This window comes from Trematomus bernacchii, unplaced genomic scaffold (assembly GCF_902827165.1).
Source record: "Trematomus bernacchii unplaced genomic scaffold, fTreBer1.1, whole genome shotgun sequence".
Taxonomy (NCBI): Eukaryota; Metazoa; Chordata; class Actinopteri; order Perciformes; family Nototheniidae; genus Trematomus; species Trematomus bernacchii.
The window spans coordinates 519,631-535,719 of record NW_022987646.1 but is presented as its reverse complement, the minus strand read 5'-3'; the positions used below and the strand labels follow the sequence as shown (position 1 = coordinate 535,719).

General features: G+C 39.3%; 2 protein-coding genes across 5 annotated transcripts in view; one reads left to right on the top strand and one right to left on the bottom strand.

Annotated features, from left to right (window-relative positions):
* Positions 1-9,403: 9,403 nt before the first annotated feature.
* LOC117485456 (coiled-coil domain-containing protein 106-like) lies at positions 9,404-12,874 on the bottom strand. The gene is made up of 2 exons (XM_034134010.1): positions 12,308-12,874; positions 9,404-9,720 (listed from the first exon to the last, which is right to left on the bottom strand). The coding sequence occupies exons 1-2, from the start codon at positions 12,474-12,476 to the stop codon at positions 9,404-9,406; spliced, it is 486 nt and encodes a 161-aa protein (XP_033989901.1). The 5' UTR covers positions 12,477-12,874.
* A 2,919-nt stretch (positions 12,875-15,793) lies between these two features.
* The window catches only part of spock1 (SPARC (osteonectin), cwcv and kazal like domains proteoglycan 1), a 97,155-nt gene continuing 96,859 nt past the window's right edge, over positions 15,794-16,089 (top strand). For all 4 annotated transcript variants that reach the window (XM_034133894.1, XM_034133891.1, XM_034133893.1 and 1 more), the window contains exon 1: positions 15,794-15,877. The gene's annotated coding sequence lies outside the window, so the exon portion shown is untranslated. The remainder of the gene's footprint in view (positions 15,878-16,089) is intronic.

Genomic DNA, 16,089 nt, shown 5'->3' with positions numbered 1-16,089 from the left:
ATAGCATAACTCTCAGAAATAGGCATTCATAACGGGCGATAAGAGGGGGCCTCGTTGCAGATCACACCTCGGACGTGGTCTCCATCACCCTGCTGTTGTTTCACCTCCTGAGGACGGCCCTAACTGCCCGGGTCAGGAAACCTGCTGAGTGCCTTTTCCAGCCACCCTGTGTGATACTCGGCAGCATTGCAGTGCTTCTCTCTTCTTGTTGTTTCCCTTCAAACAAGACAGATTCTGTAAATAGATAACCTCTCAGGGTTGCACATGTATATATCTAAACTGCTTTCTCCTGAAGGTGTTAGAGCCCATGACATGTTTTTCTTTTCTTTTGTATTCTTGGTTTATACCATTTAATTACTTTTGAAAGATCTGTAGTCCTATGCACTCTCCTGTCCTTGGCCGTTAACTTACCTCTCTGCCTCTCTGTCTGTGTCTCGTCTGCCTCTATGGAAGAATAGATGATGTCACACTGGAGAAAGATTTAGCAAACTTTGACTTACACCAACACTCTCTTTACTTTTCTCTCTCATGGTTCGGCTCTTGTTCTGTGTGTCTTCTCTTTATCTTTAGTGTGACTGTCACTGTTTTTTCTTTATTCTGGAAGCCCATTATTTTCCCCAAATTACCTTTAAATATTGTAGGAAGGGAAATCCCAGTAATGTAGCACACAACATGATATGAAATACCCAATTGTCATTTTCTGGGTTGTTTAGTGGGAATGCTGATACAGCATTCCAACTACTTGTTCTTCTACGCACAAATTCTTTATTATTCCGCCGGGTTATTTTGTCCCTCTTCTGCTCCCACATTCCACATCGCAGAAACTCAGTTCAAACATCAAAACGTTCAGCTCGGTCGGGAATCGATTGCTATTACTTTTCTCATTCATAACTTTCATAATTCCCGAGATATATCGCATAATTCATAAAATTCTTAACATGGAAGTCAATGGAGAAACTCTTCAGACTTGAAAAATCTTCATGCGATTTCAACTGCTAACTGCTCCTTCATACTTTCACTCAGAAACCTCATTCCAACTTTAAAATGTTACACATCTTTCTGACATTATTCGTGTTACACAACTTTTAAATCTGATTCACACTTTTAGAGATATTAAACATTGTTCAGACCTTGGTAAAGAGGCCTTCTTCAGATTTTAACATTAGTGTGTATTGCGCAGCTCTTTAAGGCTAGAGTGCGTGATGTCACAACTGGAGGACAGCTTGAAATTTGCCTTCATATCTTTTTTTAAACCTGCCATAATTCCCAAACCTTACACTCCTGAGACATCATTTTTTTATGAGAAACGTACAATGTAAAAACTGTTGCTTTGGTAAAAATTAAAAATAATGAGTCAACAGTTTCCAAGCAATTTTAAGAGTTTAGTCAACTTTTGCATTTTTTGAGTTGGTGAAATGTACTTCTTTTTTGTTTTCCTCTACTCAAGAACGTGTTACTTTGCTAAAACTTAAAAACAATGTGTCAACAGTTTTCCAAGCAATTTTAGGAGTTGGGTAAACTCACTAATGTGATTTTTTCTGCAGGTGAAAAGATGAGTTTAATGATCAATTAAAAGCCAACATATGAAGTGTAACCAATGCAAATAACAATCTGCTAAGAACCACATAAGACAAGAATAAATAAAGTAAATTATAAAACACAATTGATATATATATCAACAACTATATACGACAAACTCTTCCTGATTTCAATCCAACCCTTTAAATATCTGATAGCATTGAAACATTGCAGATTAAACAAATAGATTTAACAAAGGGAACGTTATGGAAATGTTAATACATTTTATTAAAATGTGATTATTTCAAAACAGTTTTCATAAAACAGTAACAAGTTAAGCACAACACATTAACATACATGGAGACACATGGTTATTACTTGATGGTTATAACTGCATCTGGCTCTTGAGCAACGTATAACTTCATGCTGTGCATCACGAGCCTCTGTTGCACTTCAACCTCTGCTGTTCCCTGTAAATACAAACAAAACACTAAATTGAGTACAAATCAGGACACACCATGTGTTTTCCTCAACAACAAAAATCAAATCTGTCTTGAAATCATAACGAGCCAGTTTACATTAGCTGTTAACAGACGGTAACAGAGGTGCTATTCACATTCATTACAAGGGGTTTAAGCCATAAAAAAAGGCTGGTTTGCAAGAAAATGGACCACATTGTCATGATATGTGAGAGCGCAGGCCAGTCTACATGAATGCAGGGCAAGGCACGTTTCTGTCCAAAGGTTCCATGATGGAGTCGATAATGTTTTAAAATATCACTTTGAGTGGTGACACTAGTGCTGCATAGTTTACATCTCCATCCCATCTGTGATTCAAAAAATAGAAATGGGTATGTTTACCTGATGCTCATTATATTAGAATGTAAACATAACACGTCTTGAATTAACTTCTGAAACAACAACTTTTGTCTGACACACTCAAGGGCTTACCTAACGTGAACCTGAAGTCGATAGCAGGAGGCAAAATGTCTTCAAGAGGAGGTGGGACTGTTTTCTGGTGAGGCAAATAAAAGAACAAAATGGTTACATGATGACAATGTAACAATCATTTCAGTAGAATTCATTAAAACATCTTTAATTCAATGAATGGAATCAAACATAATTAAAATACAAGTATCGAGTCAGCTTTGTAAGGAGCACTTGGTGGTCAACTGTGTCAAATGCCTTCCTGAGATCAAGGAAGACAGCACCTACATATGGGCTCGTGTCCAACATACATTTAACCTTTTCCACAAAGACACAGTTAGCTGTCTCAGTGGAGTGGTGAGCACGAAAACCAAACTGCATAGGGTGGAGTGGAGCGAAACCTTTGTCTAAATGTTTGGTGATTAGTTTTGACACCCATTTCTCAGCTATCTTAGAGACACAGGGGAGGATGCTGATTGGTCTGTAATTGGACATCATTGCCTTATCCCCAGATTTAAAGCTCGGTGTCACCGTGGCCACCTTCCAGGATGATGGAACTTCCCTCGTGCTGATAGATTGATTCACTAGCATAGTAATTGGTTTTATTAGACCGTCGATATTTGTCTTTATAAAGTTGGTGTCGAAATCATATCCATCCCTAGCCTTAGAATCTCCTAAACCTGAGATTATATTTTTTACCTCAACCTCTGTGATTTCCTCCAGGTCAAAAACGGGGTGTGTATCCACAGTCGGGCTAGGTGAGACCTCAGATGGCGGGAAGAGCTTTGTAATGTCCAATGCACTATTTATGAAATACTCATTGAGAGAGCTGGCCAACACTGCAGGGTCTTTTATCAGGGCATCATTGATTTTTAATTCTCGAACATTATTTTCCTGTTTGGTATGTTTACCTAATAGTTTATTTAAGATTTGCCAAACGTTTTTACCGTTACCTTTCACACCTTCAATTATATTGAAGTTCGCTTTGGCCTGTCTTATTGTTTGTGTTACCTTGTTACGAGCATGAGTGAATTTCTGTCTATCAGTGGATAGTCCGGATTTCAAGCTCTGCTTCAATAGTTGGTCTCTAGATTTCATGAGATTCCTGCATTGTAGATTCAGCCAGGGAAGATGATGTTCCTTCTTATCCCTAAGGCACCCTCTTCTTGAGAAGGAAGACATTGTATCATTCATTTTAGATATAAACAGATTACTGTTTTCACCAATATCTTCAGAGGAGAGAGTGTCCCCCCAATCAATCATTTTCACTGCATCCATAAAACGTTGTTGCAGATTTTTGGGGATGAAGCGAGAATCGAAGGCAGGGATTTTAGGTGTGGCCATGAACCTTTTTTTGTGAGTTTCCTGTTAAAAAGAACAAGATTATGGTCAGAAAGACCAGTCAGTAAGTTGTATGTTTTAACTATTCTGTCAGCTTTGTTAGTAAATAATAAATCTATCATAGTCTTGGAGGTTTTGGTTATTCTAGTCGGTTGATCCATTAGTTGTATTAAGTTGTATTTATCCGTGATCCGTTTTTAAGTTCTTTCTATTTTGTTTGTCATTCCAATTCATGTTAAAGTCTCCTAACATAATTAGCTCTTTGTTGGAGTCACAAGAATTCAGCATGAGTTTTACCTGATCATAGAAATCCACCTTAGCAGTGGGTTGTCGATACAGGCAAATCATGGTGAGGGACGTTTCCTCAGAAAGTGTGATTTCCAAACCAACACAATCAAACTTAATATTAGCTGGGAGTGCAATCTCCCTACAAGTAAAGGTATTCCTCACATAAAGCCCATTTTAGAGCACCATTTTCCTTTCACCTAATACCAAAAAAACATTTTCTAATTTGTTAGATGGTTGTTTTTCTGTCTTAATGTGTTGATCGGCCCCTATCAGCACCCCGGACTGCTCCTCAGACTGCAGCGTTTACCTGCCTCATTAAACCTCTCAGCCCTGCTGCACAATCCTGATATATATTGTTTTAAGGAATCAACAGAAGCACAACAGAGAAGCAAAGCTGCTACATGTTTATGTGACAAACAGCATGCAATTCCCATGACTCTACGGTCTTATGCAGGCATATATTACATGTGCTCTAAATACAGATACTCCTGTAGTTGGAGCCCAAACAAAGCCTGATTATCTGGAATTGGCATGCCACTGTGTCAACTTCTAACAAAAGTTATATTTAATTTAAACAATTTCAGCTCTTATCTATAACTAGCTGTTTTGGTGTCTTTCAATGACCAGCTTTCAGTGGAGAGAAACTAGCTGAGATACTTTTAAGTGTAAATACATCCCATTTTAGTTATGTTAATATAGTTCTCATAGTTGTCTTTGTTTTCCTTCCATTTTGTCCCGTCTAATTTTTTAGGCTCAAGCATCTTTTACATCTCAACAAAAAAATGCTGTGATCATTTAGAACTTTTCCGAACCTTAACAAACCAGCTTTTCAAGCAGATATCAAGGGAAATGACAAAAAGGCCGCCATCTCTCTGCTTTGAAAAAGATGACATATAAATGCAGTAGTGCCCGAAAGACGGAGGAAAACATCAAAGCCGATTGGTGGGTTGTTTCTAAAAGAGTCAGATGTGTTTTCATGCTGGATTTTATCCCATTATTATTTGGATGCTAGATTAGTCCTGTTTATAGATCGGGCAAGTCATCAACACGATCTGTTTACTGTCACTGGAGTCCTTGATGAGGAACTGATTAGGGTACGTACTGGCGTGTAAAAACATCTATCGAGATGCAGAGACATTTATACTCTTTATCCCATTTGCTGGTTGGTTTCATGCTCCGTGAGTTATATCCTTTCATCATATGTGAAACGTCAGATGTATGATTGGATTTACTAATGCCCCAAAGAGCAGCCGGCAGAAGTGTGCATTGTTGTGTGATGGAAATGCTATATTTTGCAACATTTTGCGCAGTGCACGTCGGGAAAACCCATATAATCTAGGCTTTATGAACATGGTCCATTTCTCAGGCAGACGGCACTTTTCTCAGGAGTCACTCAAGTGGAACTGAAGTTCTCATGCTCAAGCTCATTAGGAAACAGTGCATCACACCCACCCACACCCACCCACCCACACACACACAACACACACACACACACACACACACACACACACACACACACACACACACACACACACACCAGCCTCACAACTTTAATCTGGTTTCATCAGTCTTGTTTTCCTTCTCTTTTCTTTTTACCAACTGCATTTGCAATGTGGGGAATGTACAACAGTGAATTAACCGCTGGGACACCGCACTCCTTTGCTTTGTTTCATATGTTTTGATGTTAATTATTCAAAATTGGATCCTCTAAAGCTGTTCTTGTCCTTCATCCACCCCCTTCTTAGATGCTGGAATATAGAGAAATATAAGAAGTAGGGCCAGGATTGGATCCTTTGAACTCAGAAATTGGTGAGTCTCTGTCTGCTGTAAAAACACAAAGACAATGAACAATGGTCAGACATGGTGAACACGAATACTTTTTAAATATATATTTGTCATTAACATTAATATTTTAAGAAGTTCAAATGTAAAATCTTTTTTATTTGTTTGAATCTTTAACCAATGTTTTAACCTAAGGCTTTCTTGGTACATTTTACTAGCCCTCAAACAAATGTATTACGCTGAGTCTGTCTGAAGGCTAAAGGCTACAATGTGAAAGTAGATGTACTGTATAAATAAGACACTTGACAGTGGCTGAAGGACAAATGCTCTCATTTCCCAGTGTTCTCAGCTTTATCCAGATTTACTGTAAATGTCAGAGTGCCCATTTATTAGGGGCTGCTTCACTATTAACTTATACTGCATATAAATGTCTTGTAAGAGTCTCTTAACGTCAAAATCAAGTGTCTCATTATCATTCAGCTCATAAGCTGCTTATTGGACTTTCCAATTCCACCAATCACACAGTGCTTGACAGAATACGAAAGCAAAGTGAGAGACTCAAAGTCTCACTATAAGCTTCACGTCCATCCATTGGCTTTATGAAGGGCACATCATCTGTTGTAGGACACACATGTTTTTAACAATAGAGATAACAATTTAAAAAAATGGTGTCATGACTGACTTCCCCTATGGATCTAGTTAGCTACTGTATAGTCCAACAATTTTTTATATTTTCTTCCAAAAAGTTTTTTTACCAGTTCAATTGTATCCACAAGTTAAGTTAAAGTGGACCTATCATGCTATATTTAAATGATATATTGTAGGGCCATATCTATATGAGGTATATTTATACGTTTCTGTTTTCAAAATACCAAACAGATCATGCATTTTAGCCATGCCTCATTTCGCTCTATGTGCTGTTTGCTGTCTACGGGTCTGATTCTGCTGACCACGCCCCCCTGCAGGAGAGGTGAGCCGTGCTCTGATCAGCTGCTGGGCTGTCAGAAGAGGGGGAGAAAAAGAGATCTCCGTCCTCCGTGTTTTATTATATAGAGTCGTTATTCGTATTTGTTTTAAAGCTCAATAAATAACAAAGAAGACCTTTGACCGGCACTTTTCTAATTTTGTCCGGAAGATTTAAACTTTAACGGACATCTTGATCGGCGAAAGAAACTGAAACTGAAACTCTGCCGCACGGTCCCCTCGTTCCTTGGAAGAGGCGGAGAGGTGGGTGTTTGTCATCTGCTGCTGGACTAACCGAAGAGAATTACAGTGCTTGCCTCGACGGGGAGGGATTGCATTGAATTAAAGCAGCGGGAGCAAACGTTTGCCTCGGGGAGGGAGAAAAAAAGCCACAGCGGAGAATAAACAGAAGGGTAACCATGGTAACTATGGGCGGGAAGTCTTCTTCGCTGCTTTTGTGGCAGACTAAAGCGCCACTTACAGGCCTGGCATATGTATTACAGCGTCTCCAGCGCTTTCGAGCGGCAATGGCCGGCCGTGGCCCAACCCCACATTCCCCTGAGAGTTGCCCAATAGCCGTAGCGCCACTTCTGTGACGTCATAGAAGTGTTCAAATCTGGATCAGTCTGTATCAGATCCGTTGCAGCCCCTTTTTTAGAGATTTGGGTATGGAGGAAAATAGAGAGGGTTGTGTTTTCTGACACTTGGTGAGTTCCCTGGAACACCGGGGGAGTTATTCAAATGTATCAGCCATTGCTGCTTACGTGCTGATATCATACTGTACATCATGCTTGTGCAAATGCAGTAATGGATATATCCCTTTTGTTTAGGGTCTTCAGGTATACTCAACTTGTCTTCTCACACTCTGTATCTGTCATTAAGACTGCTGCAGATCAGGAAAGCAACCAAAAAACTATGCTAACACACTAATACTACTTTTTATTAATATGATGCATGATCTAAACACAATGATCCTAATTATTTCCTCACTAATGTGAATCTGCCTGACCACTTTCTATCTGCATCACACTGTTTAACTCTGTATCAGCTGTTATTTTCTATGAACCATTATCAATAACTACAGTCATGTTTAGGGTACATATAAGTTATTGTTTTAATAATGATGGTACCTCCCTGATGTGTTTCTTGTTCATCTTAGCAGCTGGAGTTAGAAACGTGCAGCACCATGATCAGCTCCTCCACCCCGGTGTTTAACAGCTTCATTAAACCTCACAGGCTTGCTGCAACAAACCTGCCTTGTGTATTTCAAAGACTCCAACTGAGACCAAAACACTAGCAAGGTTTGTTCATGTGATGAGCATCCCCCTCACAATTAATACTTTAAATTTCCATAATGTGGGCAGACATAAAGCAAATACAGTATTCATAAATACTTTTTTTAGTAGGTACCTTGACCGTACCTCATGATTTCAGATTGCAACAAAAACAATTGGGGCTTAGTTTTGTTTAACTTGAAAAATGTTTAATGAGCTCTGATTCCGCAGCAAGAACAGGAAATAAAAAGATAAATTGCAGTGATGCCTTATAATGTTGAGTGTTTCTGGGTTTAGCTGGATTTTGGGAGACAAAACGGTAACACTTTACAATAAGGTACACAAAATGTGCTTAGTTACTGCTTAGTTACTGAGGAACTACTAGATAGTTAATGGTTAGTTAATGAGTAGTTCCTCAGGGACTGCGATTGAGGAACTGATGGTTAGTTACTGGTAAACAGACTGGGGGGTACTGCATTAACGAATCATTCGTTAATGGTTACTTAATGAGTAGTTCCTCAGTGACTGCGATGGATGGTTGGTTAGTTAGTTACTGGTAAACAGACTGGGGGTACTGTATTAATGAATCATTCGTAATGGTTACTTAATGAAGAGTTCCTGGGAGACTTTGATTGAAGCAATGGTCCGCTGCAGCAGGGCCCTTTTAAACCTACCATCTTCGGCTGGCTTGGGTCCCACACTGGATCAACTGGTGGAGGTGGATCCGACTGTCGTTTTACTGCTTAAGTCATCATTATTTACCTTACCATTACTTAGGCCGTTTGGGTACGTTAAACTCAAGGAACGCAAACAAAAACAGTAGTTACCCATTACCTAATGATTACCTTACCGTTACTAAAACAGTAGTTACCCATTACCTAATGCTTACTTTACCATTCATTAAGCAGTATGTGTCCCCTCAAGTAAAGTAATGCATCAAAAACAGTAGTTACCCATTACCTAATGCTTACTTTACCATTACTAAAACAGTAGTTACCCATTACCTAATGCTTACTTTACCATTCCTTAAGCAGTATGTGTCCCCTCAAGTAAAGTAATGCATCAAAAACAGTAGTTACCCATTAACTAATGATTACCTCACCATTATCTTACCATTAGTTAAGCAGTTTAACAAACAAACAAACAAACAAACAAACACTGTTGATGACAATGACGGAGCTACAGCCACTGAAGTTTTACATTTTTATTGAAACAAGGATGAACATAAAAAAAAAAAAAAGTAAATAAAAACGACTTTTTATTAAAAAAAACTAAAAACAAGTGCAAAGCAAAAAAACATCCATTCCTTCCTCACTTCCCCTTTGGATTAATGGATAATAGTCCTCCATTCGTCTTTAAGTCCTGGACCTTCCCCTCTAAATGTTGGTCCTTTATGGCAGACTTACACATCTCCGAGAAACGGAGAAGGGTTTCCCCCTTCTTCAGTGTTCCCCGGATATCTTGGAAGATGCCCGGGTTCACAGCATGCAGTTTTGCAATTCCTGCAGTGTCGGCAATGGTTTTGCGGTCCACTCCTACCGCTCTGTAAGCCGCCGTTTTATTGTTGCCCTTATTCACCGCCTCAAGAACACGCTTGTAGCGGGTTATGGCGTCTTCTGGGGTCAGGACTGAAACAGAAAAAAAGACAAATATTTAACTATTTAACAACAGTACTTTGTTGTTGCCTATCCTAATGATGTCTGTAGTGCAGAAATCAGTTTGGATATGGGTTTATTAGTATTGATAATATTCTTGTACTAGTGTTATATAGTGGTAGTGTAATCCTTACATACAACATTGTGTAATGAATTGGTGTAGTGTAAAGGTATTACTAGTCATGTAGCTTTGCTCAAAGTAATGTTTAAATGTTAGTTATTGTGTTTGGGGTGTGTACCTTTATATACAGAAGTTGGGTTTGGGCAATCAGCTCTACTTTTATCCAATCATGTTTAATAGAGATAACTGATAAGACGATCCACAATGTGGATTTAACGCTATATCAAGATTGCTCCGTTTCTAATTTATAACGCATCAATATTGCCAAGTTTTAGCCTGGCATCCTCATGTCTCAGCAGCCTTTAAATGGAACAGTTTGGAGAAGCTGCTCTCCCTGTTTTTTTTGAAAAATCTGACACTGCAGGTTAATGTGAGCGTGCAGAGACCAACAGAGATGGAGTTGTTTGGAAACACTGGTGTCACTCTGAACAGAGCAACATCACAGCATGTTCTGTTTAACATTATAGGCCTACTTATATTTAGGGATGCAAACACACGTATGGTGAAAAAAGAGAGAACTATTCGAAACAGAAAAAACAGCGTAATATACCATCTGACAAAGGCCTGCGCTATAATGCTTCAATTAACTGGCTATTCTTTATAATATACTCTGATCAATAGGAGACAGAGATGTTAAGTTACAAATCAAGGGTTTTTATTATTATTTAGATCAGGGGTGGGGAACTTTTTTCTCTCAAGGGCCATTTCAATTTTTACAACTTTCTCCAAGGGCCGTACAAATTATTGAACTCAATTTCTGCTTAAAAATACTAAAATCACAGCCCATTCATTTCGCCTTTCTTTCATGCTGTGCAAAGAAAAAGCAACCTCTTAATCCAGATATTTTACCATGACTCGCGCATGCATGCATACACGGTTGTGGCATGACCACCAAAACAGAAAGATATGGACACAAGATGTGTGCAAATTTGTTTTTAAATGTTGAAGTTAAATGCATCAATCTGGTGCACTTTGAGAGCAAAATGAAGAGATCTATGGACACATCCATATGAAACAGACCTGTAAGCAGATTTCTCTTCTTCTTTATGGATATTTTACAAATCACTCCCCTTTTAAACTGTATTCTTGTTATTTTAAAAAACGTTTTTGTTACTGTCAAAGTATTTTATACCTGTTTTTCATTTAGTCTCTTTTTTTTATATAACTATAATGATCATATCAAGGTGTGCCTTAACCTCACTGAGCTGAGGTTATTTGAGCCTCTCAGTCTGTCAGGAGAGAGCTCTCTTCCACCTGGTTGTAGAAAAAGCTCTTTATAGCTAGCTAGCTAACCAGATGCTAATAACAACAGATCGCCAATGGGCTTACAACTAAAGACACAGCCACGCAAAAACTGCGGCATGTATAAGGCATCGTTATGGGTACTACAATATTTGAAGTGCTGGAGCGGCGTTCCGTTGTCCGTCAGTCTGTGAGTCGGACCCCCCACGCCCCCAAAACGAAAACTCTTCGGTTCTCCACGAATTACACAAGTCACCCAAATCAGCGTTAAAAGGTTAGCCTGTTTTAATTTTGAACGCAAAAAACAATGCTGTGTTAAAATAAAATACTCTCGTTTCTAGCGCCCTAATGTCAATTACTTATTTAACAATTTAACTAATTTAACCCATAAGAACCCAGACCCATTTCTACTTTTGGGGAAATTAAGGGGAACATAATTTAGACTAAATAGACCACATTTCTGACAATGTCACATTGAACTTTAATGGTAAAGTAACTCTTATTTATAACTTAATGAATGAGGAGGATTTTTTGATTTAAATTTGTTTGAACATTCTTTGAATTGAAGAATAAAGAATATATTAACTAAATATAATTGGATCAGCTAAATTAACTGAGCAGATCATAATCATATTTCTAATTGTGACATATGTGTTACTCCAGATTTACTGTGAAAGTTTAAGGTTAATGTCCCGATGTGACATCAGTGTCACAGCGATTTTTATCTAATTTGTTTCATATCAATTTGATCAAGAAATGTTAACAGGTTAAATGTAGCAAAGGACATGTTATGTAAGCATTTTAATTCTTAAATGGCTTGATTTGTACCTTTAGCAACCAAAAACAAGCCTCTGAAATGTAGCTAGTTCTGTCACATGACCCACCAGACTGTTCAGGGTGTGTCACTTAAGGACTTTATGAGATAAAAACAAGTCTAAAGCTGTATAAGGAACTTTACAGAACATTTAAATGTCATGTAAGCGCTTTGAGCTCCAGGAAGGGGCTTTATAAATGTAATGAATTATTATTATTATTATTATGTAACAACTGTGTCACGGTGGGTCCTCGTGGTTTAGCTAGCAACCTCAAATCAGATAGCACAGAACAAAAAGTGTAATACATGTGTCAATTGAGATGATTTCGCGAAGCAGTGTTACTAATTTTTCAAATAAAAAAGAAATTTCAATTCATACTTACATTCTGACAACAAACGCTTGCGGGACCCCATCTTCTTTCGTTTGCTTCTCCTCATGTCCATTTTCAGCCGAGATGCACGTGACAGGCTCATGGCCAATCGTAGCACGTGAATGCTATGAAGGGGCGTGTCTTGCGTAGTGCTCCAGCCGGATCCCGATTTGCAGCGCATTAACACTTTATTACGGTTTTAATATTTTAATTGTATATCAGTGAAGATACAGAAGCTGTGCTTTGTCAATTTAACAAGGAAGATGAAATACCTGATTCAAAACATCAAAACTATTGGTTTGAATCGTGTGAACAAGAAATGAGGATCAGGGTGCTAGGGCGCTAGTGCGCTCCGCGGCGGAGTTCGCTGTGCTTCAACTTCCGGTCTGGCCCGGCAGCGGCAGCACATCTTGAACTACGCTGGGTGTTAGGGTTTGTGGACGGGCCGCAGTAACGCAGTAGTAACGCCGCAGTAGTCTATGGTTTTAGGTTATCATGACACTGCACACCAAACAGACTTTTAATGAAAATGGAATTGCTTCAAGGAAAAATGAAATGCAAACTCTGCAAAAAGAGGAGGAAACTGGAGAAACTCTCAAACGTCGACGGACTGCAGTGGTAAGTCTTACATTTTTAGCACGGGTTTTAACGATGACTTCATCTGTTTACTGATATGTCATGTTACAAAGATAAGTTCTTTATCAGGAAAAAAGGACTAGGAATTTACGATTGGTCTTTTGTAGGAAGTGCCGACGTAAAAAACACCGAGGGAAAACGACGAAGAAGTCAGTGAGGTGTTTGTCCCTGTTTGAGAGGAGCACATTATCCTTGTTCAGCTGGATGAAATACATTTACAGGTAATATTAATTCATCAATAGTCATTTCCTCAGAGCACAGCAAATTAATGCCTGTAAGTATTACGTTTATTTTAAGCATGTTGACTGTTGTTTAACATTGCCGATATCTAAATGCTAATTTCAGTTAGCGCGTCAATTCCGTTATCCATTATATGTTAGCATTGAGCTAGCGGACTAAATGCTAGTTATTTGGCAATTCACAACGCCGGCGGCTTGGAGGTGTGGCGGGGCACATTGGCGTCGCTAATAATTGTGTCATTCACACCCTTATGACTGGCGTGCTTAGGCTTCCAAGACAGAGTATACATTAGAGAGAGCCAGCTCCACAGTGTATACACAGTCAAATAACAGAAAAAAAGAATTTAGAAGCTAAGAAGTATCACACCCAATCAGATCATTAATCAATAAGGAAATAAATCCATATTCTTACATTTTATTACTAACATTTTAAAAGTCCATAATCTATTCATATATCATCTAATTCCAAAATCTATCTTACCTTTTCATGTTTCTTGCAGCAAAATAAGCAAACTTTAACTTAATACAATTAAACAGCCTTTTCTGTTTGTACCACTACATTTTAATATTTTTCTCTTCTTTTTTGAGAAAGGAAGTGAATATTTTTAAATTGTAAAAGAACGCAAATAACAAACACATTTGACTTTGTTTGTCAATTGAAATTACTGATGTTTATTTTTATATAATTTCGTTGTCCTTTTTCACTGCTTTATTACAGTATGGTAGGGGAAGATTCGGTCCTACGTGGAGGAGGAGAAAATGGGTATTTGGTATGCTGGGCATCAGAGGAACAAGGAGAAGACCTATCCTGAGGCTGGTGAAACAAAGATCAAGGCGCCACTTAATTCCTCTGGTCACAAAATACGTTCGCCAAGGGACCACGGTGATACCGGACATGTGGAGGGCATACATCACTGCAATCGCAGAAAGTGGCTTTGTCCATTTCTCTGTGAACCACAGCCGTTCATTTGTGAACCCAGACACAGGAGCCCACACCCAAAACATTGAGCGGTCTTGGTCAACTTACAAGTCACAGGTCTGGAGACTGCGAGGAAACCGCACAGTGAAGACTCTGAAGAGTCATCTTGCTTTGATCGAGTGGACACATTGGCTGGCAAATAAACACAAAGATGGTCCCTTAGGCAGATTGCTGCATGACATACGCCACTTTCACAAGTTCTGAAAGCAACCTCGTTTTTGTTATTAGTGTCCTTTGGATTGTTGTTTAAATAAAAATGTAAACTTGAGTGCACAGGGTTTGTTTGTTTGTTAAACTGCTTAAATAATGGTGAGGTAATCATTAGTTAATGGGTAACTACTGTTTTTGATGCATTACTTTACTTGAGGAGACACATACTGCTTAAGGAATGGTAAAGTAAGCATTAGGTAATGGGTAACTACTGTTTTAGTAACGGTAAGGTAATCATTAGGTAATGGGTAACTACTGTTTTTGTTTGCGTTCCTTGAGTTTAACGTACCCAAACGGCCTAAGTAATGGTAAGGTAAATAATGATGACTTAAGCAGTAAAACGACAGTCGGATCCACCTCCACCAGTTGATCCAGTGTGGGACCCAAGCCAGCCGAAGATGGTAGGTTTAAAAGTGCCCTGCTGCAGCGGACCATTGCTTCAATCAAAGTCTCCCAGGAACTCCTCATTAAGTAACCATTAACGAATGATTCATTAATACAGTACCCCCAGTCTGTTTACCAGTAACTAACTAACCAACCATCCATCGCAGTCACTGAGGAACTACTCATTAAGTAACCATTAACGAATGATTCATTAATACAGTACCCCCCAGTCTGTTTACCAGTAACTAACCATCAGTTCCTCAATCGCAGTCCCTGAGGAACTACTCATTAACTAACCATTAACTATCTAGTAGTTCCTCAGTAACTAAGCAGTAACTAAGCACATTTTGTGTACCTTATTGTAAAGTGTTACCGCAATTCAAGGGTTGTGATACCCCTGTGTTTTCTTTGACAAAGGGACCTATCACATGGCCTGGCTCTGTTCATGGTGCTAAAACGCACACACCTTCAGCTGTGGGAACTAAACTAGAGACGTTTCGCTGATTGTATGCTTTATGTCTTAATTGTATTTACTACAGTGGACTCTAGCTTAAACTCCACAACAGAAGCGCGTGACTAATATGAAATGTGTGTTTGTACACCCCAGAACAACGCAGTGACACGGCTCCCGAATTCTGCTCTCGTGTGAACATACAAAACCCCCCTGCTGAAAATCAATGACACGGTGACTGCGTATAGGGGAGAGAGAGAGAGAGAGAGAGAGAGAGAGAGAGAGAGAGAGAGAGAGAGAGAGAGAGAGAGAGATAGAGAGATAGAGAGAGAGAGTATAGAGAGAGAGCGAGATCTCGAGATCTCTCACTCTCTCTCTCTCTCTCCGATCTCTCTCTCTCTCTCTATCGCTGCTCTACTCATCTCTCTCTCTCTCTGCTCTCTCTCTCTCTCGCTTCTGCTCTCCTCTCTCTCCTGGTTCTCCCTCTCCCTTGCCCCTGTACATCCCACCTATGCTTGTCTAGTGACCGAGGAGGAGGAGAAAGCTCCCTGTACACTCTTCATCGCATCTCCCTTTTTCCTTCTATCCTACAAGCAGTGTCAGGTACCACCGGAGTGCCCGGGGCTGTGGACTTATTTTATTCCCGGGAATTGGACACATTTAACACAAACGAACTATCCCAGGTAGGCAAAGCACCGAATCCGGCTGTTTTTCATATATTTGTTTCAGTCAAAGAAATATTAACTGGGACTGAAAGTGAGTAATTGTCGACTTTCATTGTGCCGCTGGACGGAGGAGAAACAAATGAACAAGACAAAGCTCCGCGGGGGCGCAGATAGTGTTGACGCCGCTAATTGCTTTTCAAATTGGCGGAGGGGAAGCTCACGAGCTAATC

Excerpts from the sequence above, each read along its gene's own strand:
- LOC117485456 (XM_034134010.1), bottom strand. The coding sequence starts at position 12,476 with ATGCGCTGCAAATCGGGATCCGGCTGGAGCACTACGCAAGACACGCCC. Across the intron at positions 9,721-12,307 it reads CAAGCGTTTGTTGTCAGAAT|TCCTGACCCCAGAAGACGCC; the intron begins GTAAGTATGAAT and ends TTTCTGTTTCAG.